Source organism: Anomaloglossus baeobatrachus, chromosome 4 (assembly GCF_048569485.1).
Source record: "Anomaloglossus baeobatrachus isolate aAnoBae1 chromosome 4, aAnoBae1.hap1, whole genome shotgun sequence".
NCBI classification, from domain to species: domain Eukaryota; kingdom Metazoa; phylum Chordata; class Amphibia; order Anura; family Aromobatidae; genus Anomaloglossus; species Anomaloglossus baeobatrachus.
The window spans coordinates 451472632-451485329 of record NC_134356.1 but is presented as its reverse complement, the minus strand read 5'-3'; the positions used below and the strand labels follow the sequence as shown (position 1 = coordinate 451485329).

The window sequence follows — 12698 nt, the reverse complement described above, 5'->3', positions numbered from 1 at the left end:
CCCATGCTGTTCATATACCCCCATGCTGTTCATATACCCCCATCCTGTTCATATACCCCCATCCTGTTCATATACCCCCATCCTGTTCATATACCCCCATCCTGTTCATATACCCCCATCCTGTTCATATACCCCCATCCTGTTCATATACCCCCATCCTGCTCATATTCCCCCATCCTGCTCATATTCCCCCATCCATCCTGCTCATATTCCCCCATCCTGTTCATATACCCCCATCCTGCTCATATTCCCCCATCCTGTTCATATTCCCCCATCCTGTTCATATACCCCCATCCTGCTCATATTCCCCCATCCATCCTGTTCATATACCCCCATCCTGTTCATATACCCCCATCCTGCTCATATTCCCCCATCCATCCTGCTCATATACCCCCATCCTGTTCATATACCCCCATCCTGTTCATATACCCCCATCCATCCTGCTCATATACCCCCATCCTGTTCGTATACCCCCATCCTGTTCGTATACCCCCATCCTGTTCGTATACCCCCATCCTGTTCGTATACCCCCATCCTGTTCGTATACCCCCATCCTGTTCGTATACCCCCATCCTGCTCGTATACTCCCATCCTGCTCATATTCCCCCATCCATCCTGTTCATATACCCCCATCCTGTTCATATACCCCCATCCTGTTCATATACCCCCATCCTGTTCATATACTCCCATCCTGCTCATATACTCCCATCCTGCTCATATTCCCCCATCCATCCTGCTCATATACCCCCATCCTGTTCATATACCTCCATCCTGCTCATATACCAGCATCCTGCTCATATTCCCCCATCCATCCTGCTCATATACTCCCATCCTGTTCATATACCCCATCCTGTTCCTATACCCCCATCCTATTGATATACCCCCCATCCATCCTGCTCATATTCCCCCATCCATCCTGCTCATATTCTCCCATCCTGTTCATATACCTCCATCCTGCCCATATTCCCCCATCCATCCTGCTCATATACTCCCATCCTGTTCATATACCTCCATCCTGCTCATATACCAGCATCCTGCTCATATTCCCCCATCAATCCTGCTCATATACTCCCATCCTGTTCATATACCCCATCCTGTTCATATACCCCCATCCTATTGATATACCCCCCATCCATCCTGCTTATATTCCCCCATCCATCCTGCTCATATACTCCCATCCTGTTCATATACCTCCATCCTGCTCATATACCAGCAACCTGCTCATATTCCCCCATCCATCCTGCTCATATACTCCCATCCTGTTCATATACCCCATCCTGTTCATATACCCCCATCCTATTGATATACCCCCCATCCATCCTGCTCATATTCCCCCATCCATCCTGCTCATATACTCCCATCCTGCTCATATACCCCCATCCTGTTCATATACCCCCATCCTGTTCATATACCCCCATCCTGTTCATATACCCCCATCCTGTTCATATACCCCCATCCTGTTCATATACCCCCATCCTGTTCATATACCCCCATCCTGTTCATATACCCCCATCCTGTTCATATTCCCCCTTCCTGTTCATATTCCCCCTTCCTGTTCATATACCCCCATCCTGCTCATATTCCCCCATCCATCCTGCTCATATTCCCCCATCCTGTTCATATACCCCCATCCATCCTGTTCGTATACTCCCATCCTGTTCATATACTCCCATCCTGCTCATATTCCCCCATCCATCCTGTTCGTATACTCCCATCCTGTTCATATACCTCCATCCTGTTCATATACCTCCATCCTGTTCATATACCTCCATCCTGTTCATATACCTCCATCCTGTTCATATACCTCCATCCTGTTCATATACCTCCATCCTGTTCATATACCCCCATCCTGTTCATATACCCCCATCCTGTTCATATTCCCCCATCCTGTTCGTATACCCCCATCCTGTTCGTATACTCCCATCCTGCTCATATTCCCCCATCCATCCTGTTCATATACCCCCATCCTGTTCATATACTCCCATCCTGCTCATATTCCCCCATCCATCCTGCTCATATACCCCCATCCTGTTCATATACCTCCATCCTGCTCATATACCAGCATCCTGCTCATATTCCCCCATCCATCCTGCTCATATACTCCCATCCTGTTCATATACCCCATCCTGTTCATATACCCCCATCCTATTGATATACCCCCCCATCCATCCTGCTCATATTCCCCCATCCATCCTGCTCATATTCTCCCATCCTGTTCATATACCTCCATCCTGCTCATATTCCCCCATCCATCCTGCTCATATACTCCCATCCTGTTCATATACCTCCATCCTGCTCATATACCAGCATCCTGCTCATATTCCCCCATCCATCCTGCTCATATACTCCCATCCTGTTCATATACCCCATCCTGTTCATATACCCCCATCCTATTGATATACCCCCCATCCATCCTGCTTATATTCCCCCATCCATCCTGCTCATATACTCCCATCCTGTTCATATACCTCCATCCTGTTCATATACCAGCATCCTGCTCATATTCCCCCATCCATCCTGCTCATATACTCACATCCTGTTCATATACCCCATCCTGTTCATATACCCCCATCCTATTGATATACCCCCCATCCATCCTGCTCATATTCCCCCATCCATCCTGCTCATATACTCCCATCCTGCTCATATACCCCCATCCTGTTCATATACCCCCATCCTGTTCATATACCCCCATCCTGTTCATATACCCCCATCCTGTTCATATACCCCCATCCTGTTCATATACCCCCATCCTGTTCATATACCCCCATCCTGTTCATATACCCCCATCCTGTTCATATACCCCCATCCTGTTCATATACCCCCATCCTGTTCATATACCCCCATCCTGTTCATATACCCCCATCCTGTTCATATACCCCCATCCTGTTCATATACCCCCATCCTGTTCATATTCCCCCATCCTGTTCATATTCCCCCTTCCTGTTCATATACCCCCATCCTGCTCATATACCCCCATCCTGCTCATATACCCCCATCCTGCTCATATACCCCCATCCTGCTCATATTCCCCCATCCATCCTGCTCATATTCCCCCATCCTGTTCATATACCCCCATCCATCCTGTTCGTATACTCCCATCCTGTTCATATACTCCCATCCTGCTCATATTCCCCCATCCATCCTGTTCGTATACTCCCATCCTGTTCATATACTCCCATCCTGCTCATATTCCCCCATCCATCCTGTTCGTATACTCCCATCCTGTTCATATACCTCCATCCTGTTCATATACCTCAATCCTGTTCATATACCTCCATCATGTTCATATACCTCCATCCTGTTCATATACCCCCATCCTGTTCATATACCCCCATCCTGTTCATATACCCCCATCCTGTTCATATTCCCCCATCCTGCTCATATTTCCCCCACCCATCCTGCTCATATACCCCCATCCTGTTCATATACCAGCATCCTGCTCATATTCCCCCCCCCATCCATCCTGTTCATATACCCACATCCTGTTCATATACCCCCATCCTGCTCATATACTCCCATCCTGCTATATGCCCCCATTGTGCTCATATACCATCCTGGTATATGGCCTGTATCCTATAGCACAGAGGAAAAAAAATAAATGTTTATACTCACCTGTTCCTCACTCCCTCCAGCACCGATCATCTTCCTCTCTGCGCCACTGACCTGTGTGTGTGGAGCCGTTCCCCTGCAGCATCGCAATGTCTTCCTGTCTGTGCCAATCAGCTGATCAGCACAGATCAGCTGACCGGCACAGACAGGAAGACATCGCGTCCTGCAGGGGGACGGCTCCACACACTGGGACGGGTGAGTACACTGATTCTCTGCACCCCGCGCTGATGATGACGCACGGGGAGCAGTGTATACAGCTTGCCATGATCACTCCAGGCTGTAGTTGCCAGGGGTGATCATGCGGACCGGCTCTTTACTATGCGCGCGTCCCCGCTCGTCCTCCCGCCCACCTGTCAGTGTCTGCTTCTGCGCTGAGAGATGGGCGGGAGGATGGGCGTGCATATGTAATGAGCGGGCCCACGTGGTCACAGCAGGCTGCTGCAGCCTGCTCCTGCCCCCGATGACCCGCTCCACCGCAGCACCCTCATTCCCGGCCGCAGCCCTATAGTCAGACCATAAGACACACCCCCAACTTTCCCCCAACATTTGGGGGAAAAAGTGTGTCTTATGGTCCGAAAAATACGGTAGGTCCCCCAAAGTCACTTCAAGTCTGAATAGGTCCCTTAACCCCTTCACGACCATGGACGGAAAGATCCGTCCTTGTGCCCTGGGCCTTAACGACCAAGGACGGATCTTTCCGTCATGGCGGAATCGCGGCACCGGAGCCTCCGGTGACTGCAATATGGTAACAAAAACCGCAGATTCGGGGAGGAGGGGACCTGTTCCTGACCTTAGGAGGGGTGGTGCCTCCTCCCCGGACCTACGGAGGCTGTGATTGGCTGACGAACGCCGCTCAACCAATCACAGCCACTGTAATGTTCCAGCCATTTAAAATGACTGAAACATTAAAATCCAGCCCTGGCAAGTGCAGCTGTAGCACTGGCCATTGGCTGGAGCTGGGTGACCTCACTGGATCACCCTCCCCCAGCTCCAATGCTCTGATTGGAGAGATCGGCCTTGTGACCGATTTCTCCAATCACAGTGGACCTGTTGCCGGTGACCGCCCCCGTCATCGTCCCTGCAGCACGCCAGCACACACAGTGAGTGTACACACAGTGCAATGGCAGGGCGACAAGCTCCGGTCCCATGCTGTTATGAGACCGGAGCATGGGACCCGGAAGTTGCCGCGCTGCCATTGCACTGTACGAAAAGCGTCCCGATCCGCCGCCGCTGCCCTCCGCGATCTGCCACCTGTCTCCCCGATCTCCTGCCCGCACCCTCACCCCCACACCTCCCGATCCGCTGCCGCCCTCCATCTGCCACAGTGCCACCGCTCCCCCCAATCTGCTGCCCGGCCCCTCACCTCCGTGCAGCAGATCGGAGGGAGCGGTGGCACTATGACAGATGGAGGAGGACTGGGATCGTGCACCCTGTCCTCCTCCATCTGTCATAGTGCCACCGCTCCCTCCGATCTGCTGCCCGGCCCCTCCCCCTCGTGATGTGCTGCTCGCCCCCTCCCCTCCCCTCCGTGATGTGCTGCTCGCCCCCTCCCCTCCCCTCCGTGATGTGCTGCTCGCCCCCTCCCCTCCGTGATGTGCTGCTCGCCCCCTCCCCTCCCCTCCGTGATGTGCTGCTCGCCCCCTCCCCTCCCCTCCGTGATGTGCTGCTCGCCCCCTCCCCTCCGTGATGTGCTGCTCGCCCCCTCCCCTCCCCTCCGTGATGTGCTGCTCGTCCCCTCCCCTCCGTGATGTGCTGCTCGCCCCCTCCCCTCCCCTCCGTGATGTGCTGCTCGCCCCCTCCCCTCCCCTCCGTGATGTGCTGCTCGCCCCCTCCCCTCCCCTCCGTGATGTGCTGCTCGCCCCCTCCCCTCCCCTCCGTGATGTGCTGCTCGCCCCCTCCCCTCCCCTCCGTGATGTGCTGCTCGCCCTCTCCCCTCCCCTCTGTGATGTGCTGCTCGCCCCCTCCCCTCCGTGATGTGCTGCACGCTCCCCCCACCTCTCACCCCCGTGGTCAGCTACCCGCCCCCTCCCCTGTCACCGCCGTGATGTGCGCTCCCTCCCCTGTCACCGCCGTGATGTGCGCCCCCTCCCCTGTCACCGCCGTGATGTGCGCTCCCTCCCCTGTCACCGCCGTGATGTGCGCTCCCTCCCCTGTCACCGCCGTGATGTGCGCTCCCTCCCCTGTCACCGCCGTGATGTGCGCTCCCTCCCCTGTCACCGCCGTGATGTGCGCTCCCTCCCCTGTCACCGCCGTGATGTGCGCTCCCTCCCCTGTCACCGCCGTGATGTGCGCTCCCTCCCCTGTCACCGCCGTGATCTGCGCTCCCTCCCCTGTCACCGCCGTGATCTGCGCTCCCTCCCCTGTCACCGCCGTGATCTGCGCTCCCTCCCCTGTCACCGCCGTGATCTGCGCTCCCTCCCCTGTCACCGCCGTGATCTGCGCTCCCTCCCCTGTCACCGCCGTGATCTGCGCTCCCTCCCCTGTCACCGCCGTGATCTGCGCTCCCTCCCCTGTCACCGCCGTGATCTGCGCTCCCTCCCCTGTCACCGCCGTGATCTGCGCTCCCTCCCCTGTCACCGCCGTGATCTGCGCTCCCTCCCCTGTCACCGCCGTGATCTGCGCTCCCTCCCCTGTCACCGCCGTGATCTGCGCTCCCTCCCCTGTCACCCCCGTGATCTGCTGTCCACTCTCCCTCCACCTCTCACCCCCGTGATCTGCGCTCTCTCACCTCTCACCAACATGATCTGCGCTCTCTCACCTCTCACCCCCGTGATCTGTGCTCCCTCACCTGTCACCCCGTGATCTGTGCTCCCTCACCTGTCACCCCGTGATCTGCGCTCCCTCCCCTGTCACCGCCGTGATCTGTGCTCCCTCCCCTGTCACCCCCGTGATCTGCTGTCCACTCTCCCTCCACCTCTCACCCCCGTGATCTGCGCTCTCACCTCTCACCCCCGTGATCTGCGCTCTCACCTCTCACCCCCGTGATCTGCGCTCTCACCTCTCACCCCCGTGATCTGCGCTCTCTCACCTCTCACCCCCGTGATCTGCGCTCTCTCACCTCTCACCCCCGTGATCTGCGCTCCCTCACCTGTCACCCCGTGATCTGTGCTCCCTCACCTGTCACCCCGTGATCTGTGCTCCCTCACCTGTCACCCCGTGATCTGTGCTCCCTCACCTGTCACCCCGTGATCTGTGCTCCCTCACCTGTCACCCCGTGATCTGTGCTCCCTCACCTGTCACCCCGTGATCTGTGCTCCCTCACCTGTCACCCCGTGATCTGTGCTCCCTCACCTGTCACCCCGTGATCTGTGCTCCCTCACCTGTCACCCCGTGATCTGTGCTCCCTCACCTGTCACCCCGTGATCTGTGCTCCCTCACCTGTCACCCCGTGATCTGGGCTCCCTCACCTGTCACCCCGTGATCTGGGCTCCCTCACCTGTCACCCCGTGATCTGGGCTCCCTCACCTGTCACCCCGTGATCTGGGCTCCCTCACCTGTCACCCCGTGATCTGGGCTCCCTCACCTGTCACCCCGTGATCTGGGCTCCCTCACCTGTCACCCCGTGATCTGGGCTCCCTCACCTGTCACCCCGTGATCTGTGCTCCCTCACCTGTCACCCCGTGATCTGTGCTCCCTCACCTGTCACCCCGTGATCTGTGCTCCCTCACCTGTCACCCCGTGATCTGTGCTCCCTCACCTGTCACCCCGTGATCTGTGCTCCCTCACCTGTCACCCCGTGATCTGTGCTCCCTCACCTGTCACCCCGTGATCTGTGCTCCCTCACCTGTCACCCCGTGATCTGTGCTCCCTCACCTGTCACCCCGTGATCTGTGCTCCCTCACCTGTCACCCCGTGATCTGTGCTCCCTCACCTGTCACCCCGTGATCTGTGCTCCCTCACCTGTCACCCCGTGATCTGTGCTCCCTCACCTGTCACCCCGTGATCTGTGCTCCCTCACCTGTCACCCCGTGATCTGTGCTCCCTCACCTGTCACCCCGTGATCTGTGCTCCCTCACCTGTCACCCCCGTGATCTGTGCTCCCTCACCTGTCACCCCGTGATCTGTGCTCCCTCACCTGTCACCCCGTGATCTGTGCTCCCTCACCTGTCACCCCGTGATCTGTGCTCCCTCACCTGTCACCCCGTGATCTGTGCTCCCTCACCTGTCACCCCGTGATCTGTGCTCCCTCACCTGTCACCCCGTGATCTGTGCTCCCTCACCTGTCACCCCGTGATCTGTGCTCCCTCACCTGTCACCCCGTGATCTGTGCTCCCTCACCTGTCACCCCGTGATCTGTGCTCCCTCACCTGTCACCCCGTGATCTGTGCTCCCTCACCTGTCACCCCGTGATCTGTGCTCCCTCACCTGTCACCCCGTGATCTGTGCTCCCTCACCTGTCACCCCGTGATCTGTGCTCCCTCACCTGTCACCCCGTGATCTGTGCTCCCTCACCTGTCACCCCGTGATCTGTGCTCCCTCACCTGTCACCCCGTGATCTGTGCTCCCTCACCTGTCACCCCGTGATCTGTGCTCCCTCACCTGTCACCCCGTGATCTGTGCTCCCTCACCTGTCACCCCGTGATCTGTGCTCCCTCACCTGTCACCCCGTGATCTGTGCTCCCTCACCTGTCACCCCGTGATCTGTGCTCCCTCACCTGTCACCCCGTGATCTGTGCTCCCTCACCTGTCACCCCGTGATCTGTGCTCCCTCACCTGTCACCCCGTGATCTGTGCTCCCTCACCTGTCACCCCCGTGATCTGTGCTCCCTCACCTGTCACCCCGTGATCTGTGCTCCCTCACCTGTCACCCCGTGATCTGTGCTCCCTCACCTGTCACCCCGTGATCTGTGCTCCCTCACCTGTCACCCCGTGATCTGTGCTCCCTCACCTGTCACCCCGTGATCTGTGCTCCCTCACCTGTCACCCCGTGATCTGTGCTCCCTCACCTGTCACCCCGTGATCTGTGCTCCCTCACCTGTCACCCCGTGATCTGTGCTCCCTCACCTGTCACCCCGTGATCTGTGCTCCCTCACCTGTCACCCCGTGATCTGTGCTCCCTCACCTGTCACCCCGTGATCTGTGCTCCCTCACCTGTCACCCCGTGATCTGTGCTCCCTCACCTGTCACCCCGTGATCTGTGCTCCCTCACCTGTCACCCCGTGATCTGTGCTCCCTCACCTGTCACCCCGTGATCTGTGCTCCCTCACCTGTCACCCCGTGATCTGTGCTCCCTCACCTGTCACCCCGTGATCTGTGCTCCCTCACCTGTCACCCCCGTGATCTGTGCTCCCTCACCTGTCACCCCCGTGATCTGTGCTCCCTCACCTGTCACCCCGTGATCTGTGCTCCCTCACCTGTCACCCCGTGATCTGTGCTCCCTCACCTGTCACCCCGTGATCTGTGCTCCCTCACCTGTCACCCCGTGATCTGTGCTCCCTCACCTGTCACCCCCGTGATCTGTGCTCCCTCACCTGTCACCCCGTGATCTGTGCTCCCTCACCTGTCACCCCGTGATCTGTGCTCCCTCACCTGTCCCCCCGTGATCTGCTGTCCGCTCTCCCTCACCTCTCACCCCCGTGATCTGCTGTCCGCTCTCCCTCACCTCTCACCCCCGTGATCTGCTGTCCGCTCTCCCTCACCTCTCACCCCCGTGACCTGTGCTCTGCTCACCTGTCTCCTCCGTGATCTGCGCTGCGCTCCCTCCCCCACCTCTCACCCTCCCCGATCTGCTGCCTCCTTCATCTCCTATGATCCAGCTGCCTAGATTCATCCTGTAGGGTAACTATCCCCAATCTCACCTCCCACTCCCCTTCCCACCCATCCCGCCCCCTCCCCCCATCCTCTGCCGCTCCTGCATCCACTGCGCCCTCTCCCATCCGCCCCCACCCTATCCCAGCTGCCGTCTCACAATCACAGATGCTCCCTTTATATGCCGCTGCCCCCCCATCTGCTGCCGCCCCCCCCCCATCTTTCGCTGTTTTTTTTTTTTTCTAGGCCATGGGGGTCTAGTTTCCAAAATGGAGTCACATGTGGGGGAGCTCCACTGTTTTGGCACCTCAGGGGGTCTCCAAACAGCATGGAATACGCTAATTGTCCCAGACAATTTTGCGTTTGAAACGTCAAATGACACTCCTTGCCTTCCGAGCCCTGCTGTGCGCCCAAACATTTGAGTTCCACCACATATGAGGTATCTGCGTACTCAGGAGAAATTGCACAATACATTTTATGGTGCAATTTTTCCTGATACCCTTGTGAAAAAAAAAGCTACCTGGTTGAAGTAACAATTTTGTGGTAAAAAAGTTTTTTTTTATTTTCACGGCTCAACTCTATTAACTTTTGTGAAGCCCCCAGAGGCTCAAAGTGCTCAATAAACATCTAGATAAATTCCATGAGGGGTCTAGTTTCCAAAATGGGGTCACATGTGGGGGAGCTCCACTGTTTCGGCACCTCAGGGGGTCTCCAAACGCAACATGGTGAGGCTAACGATTCCAGCTAATTTTCTGTTCAAAAAAGTCAAATGGCGCTCCTTCCCTTCCGAGTCCTGCCGTGCGCCCAAACAGTGGTTTTTCGCCACATATGAGGTATCTGCGTGTTCAGTAGAAATTGCCCAACAAATTTTGGGGGTTCATTTAATCCTGCTACCCTTGTGCATATGCAATATTTGAGGCTAAATTAACATTTTTGTTGCAAAAAGTAAAATGTTCATTTTTTCCTTCCACATTGCTTTAGTTACTGTGAAGCACCTGAAGGGTTAATAACCTTCTTGAATGTGGTTTTGAGTAGCCTGAGGGGTGCCGTTTTTGGAATGGTGTCACTTTTGGGTGTTCTGTGTCATGTAGACCTTTCAAAATTGCTTCAAATGTGATGTGGTCCCTAAAAAAAGTGGCTTTGTAAATTTTGTTGTAAAAATGAGAAATTGCTCAAACTTTGAACCCCTATAACTTCCTTAAATTATTTTTTTTTTTCCCAAAATTGTTCTGATGTAAAATAGACATGTGGGAAATGTTATTTATTAATTATTTTGTGTCATATGTCTCGTTGGTTTTAGAGCATAAAAATTCAAAGTTTGAAAATTACAAAATTTTCAAAATTTTCGCGAAATTTCCGTTTTTTTCACAAAGAAACGCAAAAAATATCGGCCTAAATTTACCACTAACATGAAGCCCAATATGTCACGAAAAAACAATCTCAGAATCACCGGGATCCGCTGAAGCGTTCCAGAGTTATAACCTCATAAAGTGACACTGGTCAGAATTGCAAAAAATGGCCTGGTCTTTAGGGTCAAAATAGGCTTGGGGCTGAAGGGGTTAAAAAACGTTTTGTAAATTTCCCTAAAAAGATGAAAAATTACTACTATAATATTAAAGCTTGTAACAAACTAAGAGAAGATTTTGCACATGGTGCTGATTTAAAGCAGACAGAAGGTAAATGTTATTTATTAACTATTTTGTGTGGTGTGATTATCTGGATTAGGGTACGCTCAAACGAGTGTATGACTTGGACAAGTGCAATGCAAGAAAATCTTGCATTGCACTTGGACCACTGTTATTCATTGAGGGAGAGTAGATGGTTAGCTTTTCTCATCCAAATGCTGGATGAGCGAAGTGTCAGAGATGTGTTACCCGCACCCATACAAGTCTATGGGTGTGAGTGAAGCATCGGACTGCACTCGGATGACATCCGAGTGCAGTGTGATAATCGCATCAGTTGACAATGGAGGAGATGGGGAGATTAATCCCTCCCTCTCCTTCGCAGCTCCCACCACCTCCTCCGCAGCGGTGATCCAGTCTCATGACTCTTGGCTCACACTGGCAGCAGAGCGGGAGCCGAGGGTTATTAGCATATCGCATACAATGCTCTCGCATCAGATGCCATACCATCGTGTGAATCCAGCCTTAACGGGATAATCATCCACAGTTTAAAAGTTTCACATTTTTCGAAGGTTATATAAATATATATGCGTTTGTGTTTATTTATAAAAATATTGACCCAAATTTACCATAAAATGTCTCACAATAAAACATTCTCAAAATTACTGGAATGAGTTATTGTCACATAAAGTTACAATTGGCAGATCTGAAACATTTCTCCTGGTCAGCCTGGGCATCCCTAGTCATGTATTCTCTATCCGCAGTAGATAATGTGGCTATTCTTTCACTGAAGGAATGATTTGTATTTTCAGGCAATTACGACACAAGAATCTGGTTCAGTTACTGGGAGTGATTGTAGAAGATAGGAGCAGCCTGTTTATCGTTACAGAGTTCATGGCAAAGGTAAATTTGAAACGTGTTGGCTCTGATGACGCTCCCATTATGTTGATCTGGTCACCTTGTGACCCATGTATTACTTGTGAGCCCCATTGTTCTGACCAGTGTTTTTATGTCTGTGTCTCGTAGGGCAGCTTAGTAGACTATCTAAGATCTCGAGGAAGATCGGTGCTGGGAGGGGAATGTTTGTTGAAGTTTTCTTTGTAAGTATTCCTAAATATTCCCTTATTTGCTGTGAAAGTAAAGTCAAATATTTGCTGCTATTACCACATGGAGATGTTGTAAAACTCCAATAAAACCAAGTGCTTTCCAATCAGGTATAGCTGTAAAGAGTAAAGCTGTCTAAATAGTATAGGCCCACATACACCCTAGACTGCGGACACTGCTGATCTCAACGCGTTCAACCCACAGTTTTTGTATGAAGTCCCTGGACAACAGATCGTCAGACAAGAGTCGATTGGCATGATTGATTTCATCGATTTGATCTCCCAGAGCCATCGCTAGACTTCCCTCCTGCAGAGGCACCGGTCTGGTGGTGACATTACAGTGCAGTCACATGTCAGCTGCAGACAATTATCGGCCGCTCCTCAGCTGCAACCTTTACGATTTCCTCTGAGTGAACATCTGCCCTGCTGGAATATTGATGATCTGTAACCTCAGAGCGGCAGCTCATTGGCTGATGCTGTCACATGACACAACAATGCCTCGCCACCACCGGGGAAAGAACAGGAACAAGACTGCTGCAAGCTACAAGTGTACACCATTTTTATTTAATTTGAGTCCTGAGATAATTAAAACGAAAATGAAGTTTGACACTTC

At 53.7% G+C, this 12698-nt stretch overlaps 1 protein-coding gene across 1 annotated transcript in view; it reads left to right on the top strand.

Moving 5' to 3' along the window:
• The window catches only part of CSK (C-terminal Src kinase), a 163758-nt gene that overhangs the window by 139152 nt on the left and 11908 nt on the right, over positions 1-12698 (top strand). The window contains exons 9-10 of the mRNA XM_075345604.1: positions 11795-11885; positions 12009-12082. Coding sequence (XP_075201719.1) covers positions 11795-11885; positions 12009-12082 — 165 coding nt within the window. The remainder of the gene's footprint in view (positions 1-11794; positions 11886-12008; positions 12083-12698) is intronic.